General features: G+C 44.8%; 1 protein-coding gene across 1 annotated transcript; it reads left to right on the top strand.

Annotated features, from left to right (window-relative positions):
• On the top strand, positions 1-27174 carry SCRN1 (secernin 1). Its single transcript, XM_026050811.1, has 8 exons — positions 1-160; positions 9064-9245; positions 16841-17043; positions 19973-20167; positions 21566-21731; positions 25301-25481; positions 26441-26600; positions 26854-27174. Exons 1-7 carry the CDS (start codon positions 2-4, stop codon positions 26597-26599), a joined length of 1245 nt encoding a protein of 414 aa, XP_025906596.1. The 5' UTR covers position 1; the 3' UTR covers position 26600; positions 26854-27174.
• The last annotated feature ends 322 nt before the right edge of the window (positions 27175-27496 follow it).

Here is a 27496-nt window from a genome sequence, read left to right as displayed (position 1 = left end):
GATGGCTGCAGCTCCACCAAGTTACTGCTTCGTGGCCTTCCCGCCTTGCTCCAGAGAGGGGCTGGTGGTGTTTGGGAAGAACTCCGCGCGGCCCAGGGATGAAGTGCAGGAGGTTGTCTACTTTGCTGCTGCAGAGCATGAGCCGGGAAGTAAAGTTGAGGTAAGGGTCAATTGCTACGTTCAAGCTGTGACTATCGCTGCAAGAAATGACAGTTGTCCCATTTTCTTGTCAGGTTGTGACGTCCTCTTTCCCTTCATTCCAACTGCTGTTCAGTTGGGAGGAGGCAAAGTTTTTGAAAATCCTCAGAGTGAGACTTGGTATTTTCTCCRGCAGCAGCCTGGGCTGCTCAGATCTGGTACTTGCACAGTATAGCTCAGAGGCTGCTTTTATTTTTAAGGAAAAAAGTCTGCTGCTTGACTGGAAGCAGAAGTAATTTTTCCAAAGTTCATCATTTGTGGTGTTAGTTTTCTCCTTCATGATTGTTCTTTGACAACGGAGCCTGGCTTTGCTAAGCCTCTTGCAAACCAGATTGCAAACTTTCTGAGGCAGAGATCTATGGCTGTAATGGAAATAAATGAAGAAATGGGAGAGAAGGAAAACAAGAGCATGAGACTTGCAAGCCAAATATAATTCTTGTATAGTTTGACATGGAGACGTGGCCTCTGGCTGAGCCCCCTGCCTCTTGCTCATTGCGAGTGCTGTGGCTTTGCTCTGAACCCAGGATGCACAGTCCTGAGGCTGGACCCTGATGCCAAGGATGCAAGTTCAGAGAGACCCTGTAGGAAGTCGTGTTAATTATAGTCTGTTACTGCAGCTGCATTTTAATGACAGGAGACATGAAAGGATAAACAGATGTGGAAGGGTGAACAAAGGGGGTGAGTCAGGCGAGAAGGCAGGAGCAGGGGTRAGTGTGTAGTTCGAGTGGAATGAAAAGACTGAGGAAGGAGGTGGGAATAGCTGTTTGAGCAGAGGATTTGGAGTCCAGCAAATACTGGCAGGTTTTGGAGAGATGTTTTTTTTCCAGACTGATGTGTCTCCTCCCTAGACATCTCTTTTGAAACAGCTCTGAAGGCCAGTGCCCCCCTGTCCCCCAAGTGTGGCCACTTGTGAGTTTCAGAGCACTTAGTGCCATCCTTCTTTCGAACAATGAACACTCTCTTGATTCAAATTGCTGCTGACACCTGGAACAAATTATTAAATACGTTATTAAATATTTGCMTTTCGGATGTAAGAAATCCCCTCCCCCTGTCTAAAAGCAGTGACTGCTGTTAAGTGCAGTGCTGCATCGGTGGCACTGCAGCAGYGCTCTCCTTGTGAGCAGAGCACGGCTGTGACAAGGAGAAGACAAGAAAGCTTAGGAGCAGTTTTTAAAAGCTTCTACTCAGAAGAAACTCAGAAAAAGATAATGTACTGCTAATATGGGAGAAGAATTTCTTACTAGAAGAAGAGTTTTCTTAGTAGCAATTCTTCTTAGCAGCACAGAGCTGCTCTGGAGTTTTGTAGCCTCGAAGGAGAATGCTTTGTAAGAGCTCACTGTTACAGGACTTGATTCTTTTGGTCTCCTTGCCCCATTCTTTGGTGAGATCATCATTATGTGTGGCCGAGCGTAGCTGTATACAGTGCTTTGTGAACACCTCTATCAACCCAGCATTCACCAGTTTAAAATCCTCTACAGAATTCAGTCATAAACTGGAGTCCCTTTTTCAGGCTTTTGGAAAATGGGGAATACAATCCCTTTGCTAGGAGACTGCATTCCGTAGAGGTTATCCTGCTAAAAAATATTTACAAGCCTTCTCCTCCAGCACTGTTTTTCAAATGGTGGCAAGTTGCAGTTTGGTGAAGATCCTTTATTACAAGGGGGACTTGATTGGGCTAATATCTTAATTCTTTATTTTTTTTTCTAGTAGATGGGTACCCTGGCCTCTGCCCAGTGTATCTACTGCATAATTCTGCACTAGCCAGCTTGAGGTTTTGCATGTACAGTGATGTACAAAGACACGTGGCTTCAGATATTCACCTCAACTCTTTCTGTCTCTTCCCACCGCAGCACAGAAACCTCCTCAGTTCCTTTGGAAACAGTGCAGGCAGTCGCCTATCGCTGCATCTTCCTCACTGTTTTTTATTCAGCCCAAAATGCTGTTAGAAAGTTGGTTAAAACAAGTTAATGCTTTTGATTGTTTTATTGGATCTAAAGGCTGTCAGGCAGCCTTGCGCAGCCCTGTAGCTGGTCTCCCTCAGAGAGATTGAAGCATTGATTTACTTGCCAGCTTTCCTTTAAAGTTCAAGCTATTTTCTGCCTTAGTATTTATAGACTTCAATCACACAAGCACCTTTCTTTCTTTGCTTGCTTTTCCTTGCTTTTCAAACTGGCCACTTCAAGGTCTTTCCAAAAAGCATCATAATAATCCCCTTTACTGTAGGAACTGTGAACCAACCAGCACATCAAGACAGATTCTAGAACTGAATTTTTGGGCTGCAATATTTGCTTGTAAGATTTGCTTTATAAACTTATATTTGCTGTATAAACTTACTGGTACTGCCTCTGGACAAGGATGTACTTARTACCTGTATGCTGAGTTTGTGCACTGCTTATTAATCCTCTGTGTTCTGTTAATGGTACCTCTAAAAGTTAAGTAACCCCCTTCTAAATGTATCAAAATGTCAGAATTCATTAGCTGATATGGGGAGTGGAGAGGCTTGTCAAAGCCTCTAGATGTAGCCTTCGACTTACTCGGAAACATTATCTTGTTCTGCAAAATCTATGAAAATTTCCAGTGATACATTTGTATTTTTTGCCCCAGCTCTTTTACTCCTTGAGTTTTATAAAAATGAAACTAGGTAGATATAAGAAAATTAAATATATAACATTTTACAAACCCCCCAAAATGTAATTAAATACTTTTACGCTTCTGTTTTTTTTCCAACTTAATCTTTTTTTTTCTTTAACTAGACTTTCTATACCCTTCATCCATCTGRTCCATTGAACAGCTTTTCTCTCCATTCCACAATGTGACTTTGCATTGACTTTTTTCTATAATACCTGACCCTTTGCTTTCACTGGGTAGTGATGGTGGGCTTATTTTTCATTTCATTCTGTTCTCCGCAGGTAATGTAATCCAGAGTGTATTGATCTCACCGGCTCCTCCGTGACTCCATCTCTCATGTTCTGAAGCCCCATTAAGTGGTGGCTTTGAACACACTTATAACAGGGATTGTTTCCTAAGACTCCCTCAGGAAGTCTTATCCTGCAATAGCCTGCATCCTCTTGCTGTTCCGAGCTGCTGGCGCTTGGAAATGCGATAGCGCTGGATGCATCCAGAGTCACTGCAGCAGTTGCTGCTCCGAAGGAATCCGGCACTGCCAGCCGGTTCGTGCGAGGGCCCTGAGCAAGGAGAGGGGCCGTTTGTGAATAGCAGGGGTCACTCTGAGCTTCAGCGCCGCCGCGCAGCCCACTAGACAGTAACCCCGCAGCTAACTCATCAACATAATTCCTTCCCTTTGTGCCAGCAGGTTCCCAAGGCCCCGAACAAGGGGGCTTTTCACTGAGCTCGCGCTCCGTGTGCGTGACGGCGCGCTCCGCAGTCCGTGCTTGGCATTGCGCTGCGGCAGGGGCGGCCGCTGATCCGCCTTCCCGCCGGCTATCCGGGACACTGCAGGAACGCCTGMGTGCACGCGGCGCATCCTTTCCTAAACCAGAAACAGGTTCTTTTTCTCAATTCCACTTTAACTTTTATATACTTTTAATAGAGGAATTTCCCCCCACTCCCCRATATGGTTGTTAAATGTTGTTTTGCATTAGTAAATGATTCATGCTGGTTGAAAATCTTGGGTGTTAAGATGCTGCATGAGCCTTAGTGTTAAGGCTTGCTTTACTGCCTAGATTTCTCCTGATGTCAGGTAACCTGTTCTTGAGTTGTCTTTGCCTCATTTTCCAATCTGTGTTTGTATCAAACTCCACTTCTTCTAATCTGGCCCTTTTAGCTGTGATTTGGAAGCAGCTGTGGTTGCTTGCTACAGGGCAGAGGTGTAAAAACTCCTTATCTTGATAGCACCCAACTCTTTCCAGGGGGATGGAGTTGGGAAAGAGGAAAGGATGCTCTCCAGCAAAGCTCAGGGCACTGTTCTGTCAAACCATGGAATATGCCAAGGTTTTTCTAATATCTTAGTGTTAAATGCTGTGCCTTGAAGCTTGCCCTGTGTCAGGGAGAAGGGAGTTTGTCCTCTAAAGCTTCGTGGGAGTTATGCCTTAGAGATTTTGTTTGTTTGTTTTTACTATATATTTCTAAAAGGCTACCATCCTTTTTTCCCTTGCTCTGAGTCTCCAGAGGAACGGTAGGGTTTTTGCTGTGCATTTCTCTGCGCACTGCAGATGTGCAAATTCACTGCAGTCTGGCTCGGGAGTCTCTGCTATTGTTATATAGATACAATGCTTGGAGAGTAGATTTTGACTATATTAAAACTGTCTTTATCTGACTAGAATTAAGATGCCTCCAGGTAACTTGTAACGTAGTCACCAGGCGTCACTCAGCCGCTAGAGTTTAGTTCTGGTGCACTTTGATTCCTCCTTAGGCTTTTCCTCCGCTCCATTGCGGGCACTGCTGATGTGCCTGGCTTGCCTTGCAGCACAGGGTGCAGGGGCAGTTCTGAGGCCCAGCCCTCAGTCTCCTGGCTGCTCTGGAGCCCTCCAAGGCTGTGTTTTCACAGGAGGAATGCTGCTGCTTTGCTCCCTTTGCTTGCCAAAGCAGGACTGGTTAGCTTGAATGACAAGGTTTTATTTTAATCTCTTTGACTTGTTTTTTTTTCTTTTCATTTTTCTTTTAACTGGGTCAGAGTGAGAGTGCAGGGAGCGTGCTGAATTTTTATTTTATTTACTTCTTTGTTTTGAAGAAGCTATCGTCTCATCCAGGCTGCTTGCTTGCAGCAGAACGTGTCTGGGAGCATGAATTTCCGAGTGGGAAAGCAGTCAGTCCTACGTGATTGTGAGCACCAGGRGTATCTTTGTGATGGTCTTTTTGTTGCCTCTTTGAAATCTGATTCTTGCTATTGCTCGAGCAAGCAATGTTCATAAGCTTTGTCCATATTTCAACTTTTATTTTTTTCTCAGCRCTATTGCTCAGTCTCAGGAATCCGATGGATTTTTAGCTTGCATAAACAAGAGAGAAATTCTTGGTTACTAAATGGGTTCTGGCAAACAGCATCTCCAGAGGGTGCTTTGTGCCCTGGGTGCCTCGCTGCATCCGCTGGGGTGCTGTCTCCTTAAAGACTTCCGTGTTGTTTCTGAGTTCTAGCTTGGCTCACATGCCTGGGCTCCGTGGCAGCTTGGTGGAGCAACCAGACCTGTCATTCTGCTGTTTCACAGGGGAATAACTCRGCTTTTTCTAGGCTCTATGATTCTTTTCTAGAATAAAACCCATCTAACATCCTCAGTCCCCAAGCTGCCAAATGGCACTTCCAGAGATCAGGCTGTATTTCAGCTCACCAGTCCTTGCCTTTGGCTGCGGGAATGCCCACGTAGCCCATGTTGTCCATGGAACTGCCTGTCCAYGGCCAGCTCCAGCCAGGTCAACCATCTCAGCACGAGGGCTGCAAGCTGCAGGGTGGCCTCATCCTGCTTTGCCATCCCTTTTGGGGACAAGAGGAGTGAAAACAGCCGTGAGGCCACTTCTGTAATTGCAGCTTCTCTAATTGCAGTAACAGAATCACAGAATGATTCTGTGCATAGACAATTTGCCTGCTTTACACTTGTGCTACTGCAGTGCTTGAGGTAGCTGAGCAAAGAGTTAATGCAGAAATAGAGTGTTGATCTGAGGAGGGGGTGGCCAGGGGGTATCTCTTCTGTAATCTATAGTCCTGTGGCCCTTTTCAACTTCTCTTCTTTCTAAAGCATTCCCTGACTATTGTCTTTGTTTCGCCGGGCTGAAGCCTGTGATTTCCACGATATTTCATGGTGACCTGGCTGGCAAGGCTAGGAGTCAGGATTCTGCTGCCTGAAYGCAGCAGAGCCTGCACAAATAGTTGCTTTTCGTTAATGAAAGAAGAAATCTCTTGTGTTATGTCTGTGTTCTCTGGCTTTGGAATGTCTCCAGCATAGATTTATGCCCTAGGTAGGGGGGAAGGTTCTGCTATATTTAGAACTGCCTTGATGAGATTCTTCTCTTGATATCATAAGTAGCGGGGGGGGGAAAAAAAAGCCTTTAGCTTCCAGCCTGATCAATTATCTTGCAAGATGTGGGGTGCATCTCTTGCATGGGAAGTCTCTACTCTTGCCTCTTGTATTTCCTGATCTGAATTTGCCATCACAGGACGTGATGCCAGTTTTGTTACTTTCAGGACTGGAGTTCTAGAAATGCAGTGGAGTTGGGCACTCCCTTCACTCACAGCCATTTGCACCACATATATCCATAGCATATTCTTATGTTTTCAGCATCGCTACTGCAATSAAGATATCGGTGTTAGGAAGCCCTGATGCAGAGGGCACCTTTGGCAGCATCGCAGCGGTACCTGGGGTCTGTTTGATTTGTCATTGCCTTGCTTGGCAAACCTCTCCCTAGACCAGGCTGCTGTGCTGGCAGGGTTTGCCAAGCTGCTGGTGCAGGAGGAGGCACAGGGAGGCTCTGATTTGTGCTTATTTTGGGGAGCAGGTCTTCATCTGACCCTCCGTTTCTTGCAATCTAGTGGCCAACGCATTTTTCAGGTGAGGATTTGTCTTTCCCTCTCCGTTTCCTTCCCTGGCTGTTCAGCACGTGCTCTGATAGCCGCGGGAGAGAGAGCAGCATTCTGCTGCACCACAAATCTGTGAGCAGCTTCAGCAGCTGACTGCCTGTAGGGCTGCTGTGCCTCGGCTCCAGGCACACAGCCGCATTTGTGCATTTTCTGCCTCTTAGTCCTACCATTAATACATTCCTACGTCTAGAAAATTGCYGACTTTTTGACCATGCCAGCCAATTGTCTGTGTTATGGACAGAAAAATATTCATAAATGAAAAAGGTGCATAAGGGAGAGGGTGCCTGGGATGGTTCCTGATTACATGCTTATACAGCAAAGGTACTTTTTGCAGAGTGGATCCTTTGAGCCCACAGATTTCTATTTCGTGTTCCTTGGTTGCTACTGCTAACAATAAAATCTTTATGAGAAGTGTTGGCACTGGCAATGCTTGGTTTGGTTCAGTGTAGTAAATAAAACAAGTRCAAGCTGTTACAGCAGGGTTTTGGCTGGAGAATGTCATGCAAGTGTAGGTTAATGGAGTACCAAAGTCTTCTGTATCTGGAGATACTGTTCAGATATCAGATAATTATTTTGTCCTGGCATGATTTGAAACTTAGTTTCCTTTCTAGTATACTTAATATATGATGATACTAATAGGTGGATTTTGGTTCCTGGCTCATGCTGGGTGTCTCTGCACCTTAATGGATGGCAGTTCTGTCTTCATGAAGTCAGAGCATATTGCTATAAAGGCAATTTAGTTTCTAGTTTGGTTAAGAATTAGAGAATTTTTTCTCTAACAGATACTGCAGATAATTCTCTATTGGGGTTTTATCACTTGAGTCAAAAATCGAAGTTCAGTACATAGTTAAAAAAACACATATTTTAAATTCATTAGAACAGAAAAGTTGTTCTCACTTTAGCTGAGGCTGTGAGAAATCATCCCCTTACTTCATGTATAAGTTGCCTGGCTTTATAGATTGCCAGCCATTTGGCCCACTTGTGTGCAATTCTTAATGAAGGTGACAGAGTCATTGCTCTGTGTCCTTGCATGGTCAGAGAGCAGAGGACTCTAAAAATGTCATCTTTGAGCAAAGATGATCCGTTCTAATTGCACACTGGACTGATTATCGCTATAAAATTGTTGCTCGACACCAGAGCCTTAAAATGACTGTGCTGTGTAATCTTCAATGGGGAAACAGTGATGAGAAGAAAAGAGAGTTTCTTGCTGCTGGTAATCTTGAACTGCTTCCTTGGGCTTCAGCATTTAATACAGACCCAGCATTTATTGCTGTAGCAAGTAGCTTTCAGTCCACAAGTCCATTCTTCTCACCCTGCTTCACTTTGATAGGTCTGACCAAATCTTCCTCCCCAAAAAATAATTGCAAATTCCTAGCAGCATCTTCTGATGGTCGGCCAGCTCCACCAGCCTCTAGGAGTTTTCCCATCAATGCTCCCATCACTTTTGGTTGCCTCACATGAAAATTGTGCGGAGGTTAGTCCCTGAAGAACTTGGTGTGACTTCAGGATTAAAATGTAAAGAATGCTGCTTTGGCTTGCACAGGCAATGACCCAGCAATAAATCAAGCTCTCTTCTGTGCTGTCTGGCAAAACASTGCTTATTTTTGAGTCCTAGGGCAAGAGAAAATATGTGAAAGATAATGAATGGATTCTTTCTTCATTGCCTTTTCAATGACTTCTGTGCAGCCTTCCTCTGTATTTTTGTCTGACAGAATATATCCACAGACCGCTGACTACAGTAGGCCATTTAAAATGGCAAAAACAGGAGTTTTAAGCAAAAACAATACTAGTGTTTTTCTTCCTGTGAGCATTTACCAAGGCTTTACCACTGAACCCTTTCAAGTCTTGAGTTTCTTCTTTCTCCTAACAGCAGGTCTGGTCAGCAGAGGAGGCAGCAAAGGAGACGACCTTCTACTTTACCCAGTTATTGTTGTCATGCCRTGTATTTAATAAAGTGTCCAAGACTGTACCCAGGTGACCTGGAGAACTGTTTGTTGTTGTTACTGTGCACAAAATGACCGATGATTGGCAACAGGATAGTCTGCCTAGTGCTGCTTTCTCCCGGCTCCCTCGTGCTTGGGTTCTGCCTGGCTCTTTGCAGCCTGCAACTATCAAAATAGACATATTCTCCCAGGCTCTCTGCAGTATAAAGGCATAAAGGTCAAAATGTGACAGTTAAACATTCTCTAAAAAAGCTTCCCCGCTATATTGTATTGAAGCTTGAACTCAAGATGTGAATTTGGGGTGTCCTTTCTGTACCTGTGTTGCTGTAGCCGCAGCATTGGGGCGCCCGTGACTCATCTGCCTTTTCTCCTGCTGCTCTCGCTTCCCCATTGCAGTGCACGTACATTGAGATCGAGCAGGCGCCGCGGACGCACGCCGTGGTGCTCAGCAGGCCCTCCTGGCTCTGGGGCGCCGAGATGGGAGCCAACGAGCACGGCGTGTGCGTCGCCAACGAGGCCGTCGTCACCAGGGAGCCCGCGGCCCAGGCGGAAGCCTTGCTYGGAATGGACCTTGTCAGGTTGGTGCCGTGCTGAGTTGTGACCAGCCTTGAAACAAGGAAGGGTTGGATGATGGTGATGATGATGATACTGGGCAATAGCTTTGCAGTGCTGGCATTTTGGAACAACTTTCAAGTTTTCGAACAATGTAAGCAGTRGCCTTGTCTAGGCAGGGCTGGAGGCACAGCTGAGTTGGCATTTAAAGCACATGGAATTTRAAGCTGGCCCCTCTGGATGTGCTGCTTGAGTTTAACACGAGTTCTCTGAACTCTGATGTTCCCCCTCCTCTAAAATGTCCCTCCTCCAGTCAAAAAATCTCACCGAGGACCTTTATCCAAGCATGGGCATAACCAAGCTCCTGTTGCCTCCTGCCAGCCGGTGCGTTCCAGGGCCAACCCTTACTTGAGCACTGGTTTGCCAGCCCCTGGGAGCCTCCTCGATGGAGGCCGGCTGCTTCCATGGCTCGCGGCGCTGTGCTGAGCTTGCAGCCAAGAGGATTGGAAAAAGGGGGTGGCGCACAAGGGCGAATGTAAAAGAACATGAGGACATGGTGTCACAAAGGGGAAGGGAGCACAGGAACTCACCTTGCCTGGAAGGGATAATGCGATAGTGTCGCTGCTTATTTATCCCAGTCGGTGTCAGGCAAACTGGGTGGAGTAGCYGATAGCCCTGAGGGCTGTGCTGCCATCCAGAGGGACCTGGACAGACTGGAGGACTGGGCGGCTAGAAACCTCATGAGGTTCAACAGGGGCAAGTGCAGGACTCTGCACTTGGGGAGGAATAACCCTGGACACCAGTACAGATTAGGGGTGGACCTGCTGGAAAGCAACCCTGCAGAGAGGGACCTGGGTGTCATGGTGGATGACAAGTTGACCATGAGGCAGCAGTGTGCCCTGGTGGCCAAGAAGGCCAACGGGATCCTGGGGTGCATTAAGAAAAGCGTCTCCAGCAGGTCGAGGGAAGTGATCATCCCCCTCTACTCAGCCCTGGTGAGGCCACATCTGGAGACTGTGTSCAGTTCTGGGCTCCCCAGTACAAGAGGGATGTGGAGCTGCTGGAGAGAGTCCAGCGCAGGGCTACCAGGATGATCAGAGGCCTGGAACATCTGCCSTATGAGCAAAGGCTGAGAGAGCTGGGTCTGTTCAGCCTGGAGAAGAGGAGGCTGAGGGGGGACCTGATCAGCGTGTATAAACACCTCAAGGGAGGCAGTGAGGAGGAGGGGGCGGCCTCTTTTCAGTGGTGGGCAGGGATAGGACTAGAGGAAATGGCTTCAAACTGAAGCATCGGAAGTTCCACAGGAACTTAAGGAAGCATTTCTTCACTGTGAGGGTGACAAAGCACTGGAACAGGYTGCCCAGAGAGGTTGTGGAGTCTCCTTCTTTGGAGATCTTTAAAACCCGCTTGGATGCAGCCCTGTGCCAYGTGCTCTAGGTGACCCTGCGTGAGCAGGGGGGTTGGACTCGATGACCTCTGAGGTCCCTTCCAACCTTGGGCATTCTGTGATTCTGTGACAAGCAAGGGGAGCCTGCTGAAATTTGCCAGAGGGCACTTAATGGGAAATTTCTGAAGCAGTTTCAGAAGCATTCTTGTTTTTTTTAAGAATTAGTGAAAAAGGGGGAAGCTCTGTCTGACTGGAAATTTTTCAATATGCTGACTGTCCTTGAAAGAYGGGAGAAGGAGGAAAAAAAACCTACATAACTGCTAGGGTTGTAGACCAGCACCAAACTGGGGTTATAGTCCAACTTACCCTCAGGTCATGTGGAAAATAAATAAATAAAACCCTTAAGTATCAAGGAGATGACCTTGCAGTGCTTAATGTTACTCAAGAAAAGTCCTTTCAAATCATTCTATTTTCCTCCTGTAATGAGTTAAAAATAATTTTGGAGAGGATAAGATAGATATTGTGACTTAAAAGAGGCCGTAAAAGCCTTAGAAGGCATTCTGGCCTTCGCATGTGCAAGACGGGGAGCATGGATAGATGAGGTCCCTGTCAGGTGCATAGCTGCCTAAAATGGTAGATGTAAAAGTTCTCTGACTCTAGTGAATGACTCTGGTGTTCTCTGACTCTAATGAAGTCCCTGCAGAGAGGATGGATGCAGGGAAAACCAGGAAGTATGACCAGGCATCTAGAGAATCTGAGCCACCAGAAAAGCCTGAAGGAATTGGCATTGTGTGTGTCTCTGGTGCTTTCTCTAAACTCTATTATCTACAGATAGTACCTACAGAGAAGCTGTAAATGGGAGGACTAGTGAATTTAATTGTATCAAGGGAGTCGGTAGATTGGGGAGTTTGAGAAAATGTAGGACAAGTTTTCTTCAGGAGGAAGAATGTATAAGGTGACTTTGCATTCCCTGCCTGGTTTTTATCCCCTCCTACTGCTCTTCTCTTTTCTCATTCCTTTAACAAAGCATTGCTTTAGATGCAACATTCTGCTTATTTTAGTCACAACTAATACAGCCTAAAAATGCTGTTTTACACGCAAGTGGGTACATCACACAGCAGCTCCACGTGCACCCATCCCAGCAGATGAGGAGACCGCCAAATAAAGGGAAACTGCTCGTGAGCAACCTTGGAGCGTCACCTGGGGACGTTACTCTCCCTCYCCACCATCTCATCTGCAGAACAAATTGTTTGTAGCGTGAAGGTGGTGAGTGCTTCRGGCAAGGAGGGCTGCAGAGGGGAGCTGCAAGGTGCCATCTGTCTGTGCTTGCAGCCAAAGTGATTCTCTTTCTCCCTGTGAACACTTGGCTGGCTGCTTTGYGCTTACCTGTGTTGGATGGCCTCTTGAAGTAGGGAGGGAGCCTGTTCTGCAGGTGGCTGAGGAGAGGCACTGCTGCCCTGCTGCAGCCTGTGTGACTGATTTTGTACTTGATAGCTCTGTTGCTCCGGAGTTTTTGGAAGGCAAATAAATGGAAGAGCTTCAAACTTGCACAGAGCTGCTTCAAAATGTACCCCCAAGCTGTGCWCACACCTATGCACTTGTATGGCTCCTTCATCTACGTCAGGTCTTAGCTGAGGGATTAAGAGTAGCCATGTGTGCATGTGTGTCTTCAGCTGTTTGGAAAAGAAGCTAAAAGCATCTCACTCTCTACAATATTCTTTAGAGCAGGCTTAAAAGTGTGAACTCAGAGATGTCATTCAGAGTGTAGAATTAGAGCTTTACTTGAGTGCTGAGGCTGCCCTAACACTCTGCTCCTATGTTCTTATTAAGGTGAATRCTCTTTTCATTAGGGTAGACCTCTTGTCTCTGTGAGCCTGTCAGCAGCTCGTCTCAAATTGCCACCTTTGAGCTGGGATTCAAATTCCAGGCAATATGGGAGAAGGCTGTGGGTGTTTTGAGAGCACATTCACTTGAACARGCTGGAGGCATCCAGCAGCTTGGCAATGTATTTCTGAAGTCAGCACATTCTGTTGCTGAAACAGGAAACTGAAAATGCATCCTGCAAACTCATGGCCAAAARTCATGGCCATGACTTTGTTTTCCTTAAAGACCCTGCTGGACACCAGCAAGGGTGKTTTTCATGAATTCTTAGTAACTGCATGCTGAATTGGTGACTAGTGATGGTGTATTTTCTAATATGACCATATCTGAGGAGTAAAACAGGTATCTGCAGATCATTAGCTTAGCAGTACATTGCAACACGTTGCACCTGAGCATATGAATGACAGAGAAGAAATGGATGCAGGTCCAGGTGTGATGGACCTGAGAGAACAAAGGTGGGAGTTGGTCCTGCTTTGCACAGGCTGGGCTCCATCGCAGTTTAAGTSAAGAGTATGAAGTTAGTCACAGCAGACAGAAAACTGACAGCAGGTTCCAGCACAGATTTCTAAACCATTTTCTCCCTGTTCTAGAGGTTGATTCAGAACGTGGGCTTTATGAGCTGCACCACTATTGCTGCGTTGACTCGCTTAGCAGGGGGCTCAGTCAGCTGTTTTTTCCTAGTGTAGTTGCAGTTTGGGCGGAATTACCTTCATGTGAAAGGATGCTGGCATGATTAGAAGAGAATAATGTTATCATACAAAAGACACAAAGGAAAAAAACTCTTCAAGATGCCCTTGTAAACTCAGAATCCTGTCWCAAAAAGTGGCTTTACCAGTTTCTATCCTTAAATAAAAACTGAACAGGGAAGATTGATGTCCTCATGTGTGTTATTTCATTTGGAAACTCTGCACTTGTACCTGAGATGTGAAGTGGGAAAGCTTTAAGAGAATATTGTTTTGACAGGATTATGATATAGTGTGATACATTATTGGAGGTACTGAGGTGGTGAACTGTCCTGTCACTGAAATTTTMTTAGGGAATAGTTCAAGCTGTCCTATCTGGGGGTGAAACAACTTAAAGCTTTGGCCCACTGGCCCTTGCAGAGTACTCTGAAATATGTCAGTTGGAAGGGCGTGCTGCAGTTCCCAYGACATGGATGTCAAGACAGTTGGCAAGACCTGGGATTTCCTGGGTGTGAGCTGGGCAGTTGCTCTGCAGAGACCCTTTTCATTTAGAGTTTTTGTTTTCTGCCCCTCATGACTGACCAACAGGAGCTCCCAAGCAAAACCAAAGCCTAGGTCTAACTTGCATTTGGACTGTAATTCCTTGGATGCCAAGGTCTCTCCTCCTGTGGAGTCATATCCAAATGCAGCACCTGTTGGATATCTTGGTTTTCAAGATTTCTCCAGGCTGCTTGCGTRGTTAAACACATGCAGCTGATCACAGCGGTGATGCAACTCTGTGCTCTTCCTTCCCTTAGGAAATAGCTAGTTGTTTGCATTACATGATACACTATGGTTTGAAATACTGCATTTCCTAATTATCATTTGGGGGATTATTTCAATGGCGTAATTTACAGGTCTGATTTGGACTCTTCTGGTTAGTGTTTTCTTAGTCGGCTTAGACCTGACTGCAAGGTTCCTCAGGAGATTATTCCATCCCATTGCCTCAAGGCAGGATCCAGGCTCTCCCTGTGATTTTGTCTCATCTGTTTTTGTGCCTTAGTTTCCTTTAGCCTAAAATACCTTTATTCATATTTTGCTGCACATTGTGTTCTTGCAGACACGTGCTCGTTCCTGGTTCAGGCAAAAGCCATGTCTTTAACTGGGCCCCGTGCCTCATAAGGGATGTTCAATTCAGCTGAGTCAGTGGGCCGAGCAGCGCTTTCCTGGCCCGTGGAGGTTGAGCCTTCTCCTCCTTGTTACATAMAGGGGTTAGGGTGGTGGCTGTTTTCCTCTGTCCTGGCATGTCCTGCTGCTGACCCAGGTCTGCCTTCTGGCCGAGGGCAACGTGTGGGTCGTGTGTTAGCAGACATGGAGCACGGCAAAACAGACGCCCTCGAGGAGCCCTCCTTGGCACGTGCTTCCTTTTGACAGGTACTGATGCTCTTTGGATGTTTCCCCCACCCCAGTGACTTTTGCCCTTATTGTATATTTTGATCTTTTTCACACTTGCCTAGCTTGCCAAAACAGAAAAGCGTGGCTCCTTTTCTGTCAACATATCCTGTCATTCTGTTATAGCAAGAGATTAGGTGAATTTGATGAGCCTTGGTTCTAATAAATCCATGTTGGCCACTCTKCTCTCACTGTGCATTGCTTTCAAAGCTCTCGCTGTCCTTATTCGTTCCCAGGTCCCATTCTCCCTCCCCTTCTTCGTCCCTCTGAATGGGGCTAAGTCATCTAGCTGGATGTTGTTTTGACTTCTCCCCACTTCTAAAAGTGAGGAGACTTCTCCCCACTTCTAAAAGTCATGTTTATAGGATGGAAGACTATTTGATTGGATGCTGGCAATTCCCCAGAGGCAGCAAAGCCAACTAGACTGAATTTCAGAGGAAGAAAAGTCTTAGTGGAAGTGACCGAAACAAAAGAGTGAGGGAGCACCTGGATGCTCATCAATGCCCAGTGGAGACTGAGGCAAATGACCACTGGATGGCCTGTGAATATCTCTTCTAAAGAGCTCCACTAAGTGACTTTTTGTCCTCCTCTTCTGAAATTTAAAGTACTTTGACACCTGGTGATAGGGGAAGAAGGTTACACCTTGCTGATAACCGTGGGTAAAGAAAGGCTCTGCTGTCTTAAGCCAGGGACTGCCTAACGCAGAGCCCTGTTAGAACCCTGTGCTGGAGGTGGCCCTGCTTAAGGAGGACCATGGCTCTGCTGTAGCATCAGGTAACAGATGCTACACACAGAGTAGTCACTGCAGAGAGGCTGCGTGGCCTTGGGAGAGGGGCACAACACGGCAGCAAGGAGCAGCTAATTAGCCCTCTGCTCACGTTGGGTTTAATCGTTAGGCAGCGTCTTCGCTTGCACCTTTTTCCCCTGTGATCATTTGGAAAACGGTGCACTGTGGCGTATTAGATACACCACATTAGATTGTGTTCTTGGGCTGCCTTCTCGGGTAGGGGGATTTCCTCAGCTGCACTGGAGACAGCCCATTCCTCCAGCTGTTCTCCCAAACCTGGAAATCTTACAGGAACTCGAGTCCTTTCTGCAAATATTCCATGCTAGAAACTGAATAGTATTGGCTTGAAACATAGAAAAGTGGTCCAGTTCATTCTCTTCCACCTCTGAGATTCCCTGGACAGTGAGCGTAAACACCAGCTAGCCTAGCTGCCAGGAGGAGTTCCTACAGGAGCCCTGTAAGTCAATATTGTGTGATGGATTGTTGAATTTGGAATGTCCTCATTAATGTATAGCTGTTATGTATAAACGTGACCCAAATTTGTATTTAACTGACATTAGTTTTCTTGATGAAAAGATTAAATACATTTTCTCATATGTTGTAGTTAGTTTTTCCCTTCCGGTAGGTTTTCCTTGATCTTCTATGTAGTTTGTGCATGCTTTTCTTGTGTGCGTATATACAGATATGTGTTATATGCAACTTCTTATATTACAAATAAGTGGTGTTAGACTTCCATTCTGTCTGAATGAAGTCTTATTTCTATCTGCACTTTTCATTTTGTACCTGTTCCCAGCTATTGAAGTTCCGTTTGGCAAATAGCTTACATTTTGGGAGCATCTTTGCAAGAGCAGTGAATTGTGCCTGTGCACAAATATCCTGTCTACAGTGCACAGTAAACACTGCATCTTGTCTTGGATTGGTCTGTAACTTTGCATTTAGCTTCCRTAGCCTCTTCCAAAGCTGCTAAGCATTTGAGCACTGGAAAAGAGAGGGGGTAGATGGATGCTGATGCTGAATATTCCTTCCTCTGGTCATATTAATTTCTAATTTTCCACTGTTCTCTGCAGAAGAGGTAAGCTTATATACTGCTGTTATTCTAGAAAGGACTTTAAAAATTGTCTTTCAAATGTGTTCTGTCTAAATATACAAAGATTGTACTCTCAGAACATGGACTAGGTCAGTCATTAGTAACTGGTCTTTTTGAGAACTAAATACCAACTATGATAGGCTTGAGAATGAAGAAATCAATGCAGAAAACAAAAACTTGGAACAAATCAAATAATTTTATATCTTATTCTGCAGTTTTATCAACTGTTAAAGGATTTTTGTATCTGGCAGAGATGGCCATTTAGTATTTTAAGCCACATCAGTGCTGCTGTTTAAAATCAATAACCTACGAAGGCTCCACTGTTACATCGCTGTCTGGATCTCTGCTCTCCCCTTTCCTTTCAGACTTGGCCTAGAAAGAGGTGCAACGGCTAAAGAAGCACTGGATGTAATTGTTGCTTTGCTGGAGGAGCATGGACAAGGCGGAAATTACTATGAAGATGGGAATTCCTGCCATACTTTCCAAAGTGCATTTCTGATCGTGGACAGAAAAGAAGCGTGGATATTAGAAACTTCTGGGAAGTACTGGGCAGCAGAAAAAATCACAGGTTAGTTTATGACTCTCAGTAAGCCTCTTTATAGTTAGAGCAATTTATCATAGAGTTATCATAGARCCCTTAGGGTTGGAAGGGACCTTTAGAGATCATCTAGTCCAAGCCCCTTGCACACACAGGGTCACCTAGAGCATGTGGCACAGGCTGCATCCAAGCGGGTTTTAAAGATCTCCAGACAAGGAGATTCCTGTGTTAAAAGAATTGTTGGATTGACCTTAAAGTCGCTGAGTTTGAATGACTAACACAGTTATTTTGGGAACATCAATTATATCAGCAGTTTTGGCCTGCTTTCCCTTTTGTATTGTTCCTTGTTTTTAAAATATTAATTTGCACTGGTTTAGTTTAGGATCTTCTATAAAGTTGGTTAATATATTACCTGTCTACATAAGCTAGGTAGTAGTCCTTGTACTTAAATTTTTATTTTGGGTTAAGTAAAAATGGAATGTGTGAAGTGTCTTTGCAGTGAAAATAATTCTCAAATTGTTGCTTGTAAATCTAAAATATTAAAAGGGAAAGATAACAATACATAAATAATATTGAGAAAAGGTCTTAAATGTTTGTAGTAAATTGCTGGTACTTTATTGCTGTGGAGGTAGTTCCCTCATACCCCCCTTTCTTACCCACTAGTGAAGAACAGTCCTTTTCTGCTGCACTTGTAGGTGGATTTTTTTTTTCTTTTTTTGTGTGCATAAAGCCAGGGCTGTCAAACTCACTTAGCTATGCACAGGCTTCCCATTTTCACTGCCTTGATAGCTGAATTTACTTAAAACTTTGCCAGCAAATATGTGCTGCTTTAATATATGATTAAAGAATGTATTTGATGCACTCTGGCTGCTGCTTTCAAGGGATTTTTATTTTCAGAACATGGATTTTTTTTTCAAAACTTAATCACATTTGGATACATTAAAAATACAAATAGTTTAAGAGGATTTTTATCATCCGTTCTTTAAGCTATAACACATCCATTCAGCTCCCTTTTCATTTCCCCTTCATTTGAAGTAAGAGACAGCAGCCGAGGGGAGGAGAGGTGTTGAACTTCTTGATTGTACCAATGCCAGGATATAATACCTGGCTCTGCAACGTCGGGCAACGGCTTTTTGTCACCTCGCACCACCAAGTAAGAATCAGGTCACTTTTGCAAGCTTGTTTTCCGAAGCAAAGCTTGTGTTTTTGGGATAGCTGCAAGTTGAAGGGAGCCTTCCTTCACAAATTGATATTCAAGATTAATAATGCTGTCCTGGTGAAGCCCAAATTCTGGGGAGGATAGATTTGTCCCCCAGCTTCCTAGGGTAGTGAGATAGCAACTTTCTTCTGTTGATCTACCTGGCTCACATTTGAAAAACAGCATTTTTTACTTAACCTTTTGGGCCCCATCAGCAAAACTTAATCATGTCCCCCTTCCCAGCAAATAAACAGTTGCCTTCATCAGCTCCTTGTAGCTTTTTGAAATGATTCCACAGCACTGTTGTTGTTTTTCACCTGAACATTTCTCTTCAGGAGGTCCCCTTGAGCAGCAAGATTAAATTGACTGGTTTCCATCTCCTGCAGCTTGCCAAGGTTGCCAGGAGGGAAGGGGATGGGTTGTTGGCTGTGTAAGAAATCTATATTTAACACTTTATACTCAAAATGTTCCTGTTGCATTGGTAAGCATGGATTTCTTAGGCTTACAAATGAATACCTAAATCCACAATTTTTTCCCTTGACCCTGTCAACAGAATTTTTCTTACAATATTACTGCTGAAATTCTGTAAAGCTTATCATGAGTATTCATTAAGGATTTTTTTTTTTTTTTTAAGTGGTAATTTAAGGACAAACACTTAAAACCTTCCTTTTACTGTTCTTCCAAGTTTGAAGAGAGAAATCTATTTGCTTGATGAATGTGTCTGCACAGAACCTTCCAGTACAGGTTTCTGCTCGTTATTGAAATTGCATTCACAGGGCACTGGAATAGTAAGCTTATTTCCATGGAGGCAGCATTGATAACCTTCACAAATGCTGCTTTTGTTTCTGTTTAAGAAAATGAGACAAATTCCAGAATGTGGTTTTATTTTAGTTTGCAGATTTTACTTTATCAGCTCTTTTCCTGGCTTCTGCAGCATGTACTTTCCTCTCTCTGAGGAATATTTACAGCAGCCACTGTTAGTCATGCTGTAGATATATGCATTTAAGCACTGCAGTAGTTTTGAGAAAACGAAATCAAAGGACCTTTAAAGTGTGTTAATGGTTGCTTACTCTTTTACTTCATGCTGTTTCTCACTGTTTATAGAATTAGGACAACATTCAATCTACACTAAATATTTAGCATGGAACATTATTAGTTTAACCATGCTTTTCCTCCAGTAGACCAAAAATGAGATTCTTGAACTTAATGCCATCTCTTGCCTCTCACATATAGAGCTGTTTTTCAATTGAGGAGCCTAAATAGCTTTTAAAAATATCTTCCAAATTCCAGTTTTGGGGGCAAAGAGTTTTTGTTAATCAAGACGCAGCTTTGCTGAAGTATATTCTGAAATCGAGCCAAATTAAAGCCTTGTTGTGGTGCTAACAATGGATGAAYTTAGGGAAGCATCATCGGAGGAAAGGTGAGGCTTGGGTGCCTTTAACCCCACAGCTGCACCTGCTGGCGGGTGGTGATTCCTGTTGTTTCAGGATCAGGCTGTAGGGAGCAATCACGGAACTGCTGCATTGACTGAGTGGCTCTGTTGATCAGCAGGCAGTGTGAGTGACTGAATGCAGTGCAGAGAATCGGGCTGCAAAACCTGCAGCTACTGCTTTTCTGTAGCTGTGTAGTTACCCAGTGGTGCCAAACGTGCTTCCTAAGCAGTGGTTTAATAGGTTTCCTAGTTGCAATTATTTTGTCCTTTTAGCTTCTCCCAGGAAAACTGTATTAATGATTTCTTGTGATAYGTGGCTGTTTCTGTAGAGGGAGTGAAATGCATTTGCAATCAGCTTTCATTAACTACAAAAATTGATGCTGAGCATCCTGAACTGAGGAGTTACGTGAGAAGTCAAGGCTGGTGGAATGGAGACACAGACTTCAATTTTTCTGAAGTGTTCTCTCTTGCCGATGACCATGTAACCTGCTGCTCTGGCAGGGAGAGCCTGGAGAAACGAGGTGGTAAGTGAAGCATCTTCCTGTACGTGCAGTGGGAATGCTAGTGACTCCCTTCTCCTTGCTGGAACTCAGACACTCTGTCCAGAACTGCAGGTGCCTTGGGAAGAATATCTCTATAGGTGAAATGAGCAGAAAGGAAGACCAGAGCTAAAGCCTGTCCCTAAACTTGCCTCGATTTAGGATGAAGCCATTAATCTCTTACAAGGTCAAGATTTTAAAACAGTTCCAAAATAACTTTAYTTATTGTGACTGCACTTGCGCTTTAGTGTAATTATAGAGGCTCATATTAGAAAATATGGCCTCATATATGAAAACTTGATCCAAATGGATATCATGTTTTCAGATTTTTACTTTGACTTTTTGGAAGCAGTTAGTACCATGGGTTAAGGAAAAGAAATACTAGTAACTTCCTTTTTCATTATTGACCAGAACAGAGTGACCAGAGCAGATAATGGGCCCGTTGCCTTCAGTGAAAGGCAGGGTTTGCTTCCAGACCGAAGTTCATTAATGACTTGAGAGCGTTGCCTCTGGCCCAAATAGCTCTGAAGTGGCTGCAGCCAGGAGTAGTGCCCAGCTGACATCTGGTTGTTCCTTCCCCTGTGAAGAAGGGTACAAGTTGTCTTTTAAAATCTTTTACTAAGAGATGTGTATTTACTAGGTGGTTGGAAAATGTCAAGGAGAGTCTAGAGGTGAAATTTTATTGCAATAGAGAGTTCCTTTTTAAGCCTAGAATTGGTGTGGTTTGTGTCCGAGGGCAGCAACGGTAACTTTAAGAGGGCTATAGCTGAGAAGTCTTAACAAAGCTGGGTTATAGCACTGAAACTCCAGAGGAGTCTCTCACACACGGGGTTGTGGCTGCACATCTCCCAGGCCTGGAGGGCTATTCCATGTGCTCCGTGGATTGGAACAGCAGTGTCCATGCTTGGACTGGAAGGATCAGTGATGCCAGGGTTCCAGGGACTTGCTAGGGAAGAGGCCCCTCTTGCCTAGGAAGTGGGGCAAGGGGAAGCTGTGACACGTGCAGGAGAGCAGGGCTTGTGCTGGGGGAGCCCTCGGCATGCAGGTGTGCTGCTCCAAGCCCTCCGGGCTCTGGGACAGTGTCTCAAAGCTTGAGAGCCAGTGGTCCTTCTGAAAAACACCTTTCTAAAGAGATTGCTCTCTACCCAACCACTGGGACGCCTAACTAATGCTTCATGCTGCCCCTCTTTACTGGTTAAGCAAGTTGATTCTGGGCTCACGCTGCTTAAATAGAAACTACTACCTGGGATTTGCGACAGGCCCGTGCTGAGTGTTGCTGTTCTTACTAGGCCTAGGGAGCCCATTTGAGCCCAAATCCCTCCCTGGMGTCCGGGCCGTTGAATACTGGGCGTGTTTTGTTGTTTTTATTGCCTCCTCGTGCAGGTGACATTTGTGCACAGACCATGATGGACGTGTTGCGCGACAAGGACAGCGGTGTCTGCGTGGACTCCGAGGCTTTCCTTACCACAGCCAGCGTCGTGTCCGTCCTGCCTCAGGACTCCAGCTCTCCAGGCATTCACTACTTCACCGGCACGCCAGACCCTTCAAGGTAAGTGGTGGGTCCGTGGGCACAGCCTAGCTGAGGGGCTGGAGGGTACTCAGCAAATTCTGTTACCAGATCTGAACAAGAAAGAGAGGGTCTCTACCCTCCTCTCTGTTTCCCAGAGGCCTTTTGAGCTGTGCCAACAGGGTTGTCTCTTGCCTGGAAAATTGCGCTCTGGGAGCCCACAGGGTTGCTCCCAAACCTGGAGTTGTGGTGGCCCGAAGGTAGTTTGAAAGACAGTCACAGTCCCTTCCTAGGAGCTCGTAGGAAGCTGCTGTTTGCAGAGAACTTTCTCTCCTGAAAAACCCAACATGGGTTTCCCTTAACCTACAGGGAAAGCACCATGTGTGTCTTGCTCTCGTATTTTTAAGAGCTCTCATTGCCTGGAACCACTTTGTGCTGCTGAAGGGAGCCACCCCCTTAGCTTGAAAGCAGCAGGGCTGTGTTAGGAGGTCAAGAGAAGTTGTGGCTATGGCTGAAACACCAGTGTCTAACAAAAAGGTTTAACAGACCAGGCAGCGTTAGAATGACGTCACTTACTATAACATCCCTTTAAGCTCAGATGACACAAAATTGTGGCGAGCAAATGTTTTTAGGGACACTAATGTGATTTCTGGAGTTGGAAATGTGCTATGATTGTGTAACGTGCTTGCAGAGGCCATAATGCTGTATGATTGAGAGGGCTCTTGAGCTTTAAAGCCTCTGCAGTTGTAGGAGTCTGCAGTTTCTATACCAGAGATTGCAGCTCAGGACTTCTCTGGCTGTTTTCTCTATTGAAATAAAAGAAGTTTCTGTCAGAGCTATTTATTACTTGGGAACAGATCTATGGATTCTTTCGCTGTGGAAGACTTCTAATACAGGATTTAGGATGGTAGTCAGAGCAAGGAACTTCGGTAAGGATTTGTGGATAGCAGCTATTAGGAATCATTGACAGTCTTCTCACAGGCAGACTAACCATGAATTCAGGCCTCTCAAATACCCTCCCTGTCATCTAGTTACTCCTTGAGTCTATCATTTTGTTTTTCAAATTATGGAGTGTATTTATGGAACTCTATCTCAGATTAAGTTAAAATTTTGAGTAAAGCTGAGGGAGAAAATAAAATAGCTATTTTGGCTGCTTTCTGGCGAAAAAGTATGCATTTGCTCCAGTTGGTCTATGGTTGAGCATGTATTTGCTTTGACCCTTCAGCTGCTCAGCGTGCTTGCTTTGGTTATCCAAAAGGGAATCGCAACGGAAGTGAGCCCTGTTAATGTCATGTCTCCTGAAGGAAAAGGGACCCAACAGGAAAACAGGCAAACAACAACAAAGCTGAACTTATGTTTTGTTCAAGGAATTAAAAGACATTTAAATTTCTTTGAATTGTGCTTATAGTTAAGAAGCAATCAGCTTCTATAAGCTTCAGGGTGTTTCATTCTTTAAAGTGAATAGCTCATAGCAATCAGCACTGCAGTCCTGTCCTTTAGCTGCCAGATGGGTGTGTGGCTCTTGTTTCTGGATCCAGATGTTCTTGCTTGTCAGTAGGTAATACATGAAGAATGAAAATACTCGAATTATGGGACATTAAAATAAATAATAAAAAAAAAAGCTCATTAGCCCTAGACTGCGATGTACTCCTGCCTTAAAGTGACACCTTGTTTATTTTTGTCAGGATTGTTTTTTTGTGCTTGGATGAGATCCCTGCTGAGGGAGGAGAGGGAGGTCAATGGCAAATCTTCAAATTACACCCAAACTAATGGCCAGTGAGTGAAGCCTCCATGAAGGGGTATATTTTTGTCATCAGAGCCTGTGGTTACTTGGCTGTTGGGTTCTTGAGCTTTACAGCCTCCCCTCTAGAGACCCCAGCGTAGGAGCCTTGTTTCTCTCTCTGAGATTGCGGCTTCAGTTGTTGAAGTGAAAGGGTTGTGGGCAATTTCAGTTACCTCTTTTGGACACGGGGGTATAAAATCTGAACAAGAGCCTCATTGGCAAAGAGGACATGTGCCTGGGTAGCTCGTATGACATCCAGATGTGAGAGAACTCCCAGATGTACCCACTATGATATTCAGTGGAAGAACGATTTCCATGGCTTTAATGATGTCTTTCTGCTTTAGTGATGTCTTTCCCTGCGAGCAGCAGAGTTAAGGCAACTGATGGGCCAGATCATCAAAGAACTAACTGATTATCTTGTATTTTAGCCAGAATCCACCTGCCCCTTGCAGAAATTAAACTAAAGCACTTGCAGTTCTTGAGGAAATCTGCCCCTTGCATTGAGGTAGAGAGGAGAAGAGCGGGGAGGTTGTGAGGAGGAGAAGAGCAGGGAGGTTGTGGGTGGAAGAGTGGATGGTCCTACTGAGGCTGCTGGTGGCAGGAGGAGACAGCGGGCACTGCTGAGTGCCCCGGTCCCACCTCGCGTGGGCAGCTCGAGCGTCAGGGCGAGGGGGTTTGATCCTGCTTCCCAAAACTTCCCTTGACTTGGCGCAAATCCTTTTGGATAATAAAGCAACGCGGCTGCAAACTGTTCCGGAGCAGGATTTCTGTAGTTTTCTTAGACAACCTTTTTCATAAAATCTTACTAGAGGCCTGCCTTTGCTTTATATTCTAATGCATTAAAAAGCATTATTGTAACTGCAGAGAGTGACTCATGCTCCCTCTTAGTCAGCAAGGCTCCCTGGCAGTGACTGATAGGGCAGCAGTGGCGAGGCTGCTGGCTGTGCACACGCAGTGGTTGTTAATCCTGCTGCTTTGCAGCCCTCTCGCACTTCTGGCAGCTTCTTCACTGCAGGATGGAGGGTGCTCTTCCAATGTATGTCCGAAAGGAAGGCAGTTTCTCCGTGCATTTGGGAAGACCTTCCTTCAGATTCTTGAGAGTGAGATCCTTGATTTCTCCCTGCCTCTTGAACGATGGGATCTTCCCTGTACTTTAGGTCCAAGTTTCAATCCGGGATTCTGCTCCGAGTTCAGATCCAGGCTCAGTTGCCTGGGAAGTGTCTCCATGCTGATAGCTGGATTTTTATTCTTGCCTTGTCATAAACCTTTCCAATGCTGCTGGTCATATGCCAAATCTTCTGGTACTGAGCAAGCTGTGTAGTCTTTTCTGCTCCATACAAGTATGTAGTGTGTGTGTGTGTGTGTGTGTAAATATATATATTATATATGTGGGGACACAAGGGAGCGTGGGGATGCAGAGCTTCCCAGCGTACTAAGGGGTTTTAAGTAGTTCATGAGAATTAGATCTGGGTAGGAGCAAGGGGATTGGCAGTGCAAACAGAGGAGAAAAAATGATTTGGGGAGTGAACACTAAATCATGCACAACAAGAAAAACCTTGGAAAGTGCAATGCTAAAGAAGTGGTAGAAGGGGCATGAAGGCAGGTAATGCTGCCGGTAGTTAAAATGTGTAATACAATAATCATCAGACCTAGTTCTTTTTATGTGTCCGTTGCTTGTGGCCGTGCCAGGTTGCTAAGCTCATTTGTGCTCGTTAGCATTTCCTGTGCTCTCCTATATGTGCCACTTCAAAACAGCCTAGGWGAGGAGTTGAATAGCTGACAGAAAACCCCGCAGATTATTGCAAGCAGAAATTCTCTTTTCTTCCAGGTCCATATTTAAACCCTTTATTTTTGTCGACGATGTCAAATTAGTACCCAAGGTGCAGTCTCCTTCCTTCGGTGATGAGGATCCTGCTAAAAAGATACCTCGCTTCCAGGAGAAGCCCGACCGCAGGCATGAACTGTACAAGGCGCATGAACGGGCCCGCTCCGTCCTCGAGAGCGACCAGGTGGGTGAGACCTGCAGGGCTTGGCACCTGCCACAGTTCAAGAGTTGCATTGCCTCCATTCTTTCCCCTAGCATTTTCCRTTAAAAACACAGGTCTAAATTAAGGGGAAAAATTGTAGCTTGCTAACGTCATAATTTACTTAAGTAAAACAAGGCTACAACCTGCTAAAGGTTTTTCTAAACATTTTTAAACGTGTTGCTTCTGCAGCAACGCTGAGTCAATGTGCAACGGTCTCCTATAGCATCTGAGTTTGAGATGCAGATTTTTGAGTTTATAGGAGATGCCAGTTCAGGGCCATTATTTAATCCAAACCTACTGTTTCTGGAATTCAGTTTTGAAAGCTGCAAACAAAGCAAACAGCACTTCTTCAATTACCCTGCCCCCTCCCCTAAAGAACTTAAGAAGCTTTAAATTCTGGATAAAACAAAATGATACCTTCCTCGGGAATAGGTTTCCTAYCCGGCAAAGTGAAGAGAAGCCAGAATGGTACTCGGCCTTCCTGGTATCTGGAGTCCTACTGCAGTTACATCCCACACCACTCACACAGGTCTAGCCATTAGCTTTCAGGTAAAGATGGTGCTGATCTGAAGGATCCATGTACAACCCTCAGGGCTTCTAGTCACCTCAAACAGTTGTGTTTGCTGACTTGTTAGCTTAAAGGCTTCTCGTGTATAATGCTTATACTCTTTTCTGCTCTCCATCTTTCTCTCCTGCTTCCTTCCCTGCTTTAAATACGGGAACTATTACTTTGCTTTTGCTTTTAATATATAGAGTATGAGGCATGTTTGTTCATAGCCTCTGGCTGCCCCCCAAAATGTTAGCAGAAATAATCTGTATTCAAAAAGGATGGTTTTTGCATCTTTAAAGACTTGAAAGGCACCCCATAAAAAAGTGAATAATAAGAATACTGAAGGGGCTAGTGTAAAGGTTAATTCAGTTTGGTTATCTCCTGCCTTTAGGATAAAGGCCAGAAGCTCATGAGGATTATGTTAGAGCTTGAAAAGCAAGGCTTGGAAGCGATGGAAGATATTCTTACTCGTGCAGAGATCCTGGATGCTGCTGAAGTAGTGGATCTTTTCTATGACTGTGTTGACACAGAACTCAAGTTCTTCAAATGAAGTAAGCAAATGTTTTTATTCCTTAGATCCCGAGTTTCTGGTAGCAGCCAGTATCAGCGAATGCAAGATATTGGATCCGATTCGGAGCTAAGGGCTTGTAGGATCCGGTCCAAAGTAACTTTTCTGTCTCACTGGGTTGTGCCCCAAGTCCCTTTTCCCTGTATCACATTGTGGGCAGTTTTTTTGCTTGCTTGTTTGTTTTCTATCTCACTGTTACTTGGAATCAATTTTAAACCGATGTTATCTCGTTTCAGCCACAGTGGATACTGTTAGCCTTTTCACAGGAAGACTGCATAGTTCTCCAGACCTTGAGAGAAAGTCTTCACGCTTGTGAATTTGCAGGAAAAAAAAGAACATTTCTAGAGGAAAAAAAACACATTCCTTGGTAGCTGTGTCTGGTTAACAAATTGCTTTTCTTTGTCCAATTATGTGATGTTTCTGTTTGTGTGTGTGTATAGTGAAAGGAGAAAGTCACTGACTGGTCCAATTACTGTGTGCATGCTGGCTAATTTAGTACAGAATGTCTAAATATGTATGTTGGGCAACCAATTAAAGCAAAGATTAACTTCATCAGGGTAACTGCCATATCGTCATTGAAAGCAAACTATTTTTTCTCTATTGCTCAGGGCCAGGCTTGCAGCAAAGCTAACGAGCATTGTAGTTTTTTTCCCTTCTTGCTAACTCATACGAAGGATGGTAGTTGATATCCGTGTTTTAAAGGGGCTGGGAGGTAAGTCCTGGTTCTTGAACTTGCTGCACTGCTGTATGTGAGTGTAGTGACTCAGCAGYTGACGTTATGCTGTAAAAAGGGCCAGTTTGGTCCCCTGGTTTAGCCCTTACCTGCTTCCAGCTTGAGGTAGCTTGTGTGTCTATAACACAGCTGGCTCCTGCTGCTGG

The sequence above is a fragment of the Nothoprocta perdicaria genome, unplaced genomic scaffold (genome assembly GCF_003342845.1).
Source record: "Nothoprocta perdicaria isolate Ctin4 unplaced genomic scaffold, notPer1 scaffold_70, whole genome shotgun sequence".
Lineage (NCBI taxonomy): Eukaryota > Metazoa > Chordata > Aves > Tinamiformes > Tinamidae > Nothoprocta > Nothoprocta perdicaria.
The sequence above is the reverse complement of the archived record's forward strand: the minus strand, read 5'-3'. Positions and strand labels throughout refer to the sequence as shown.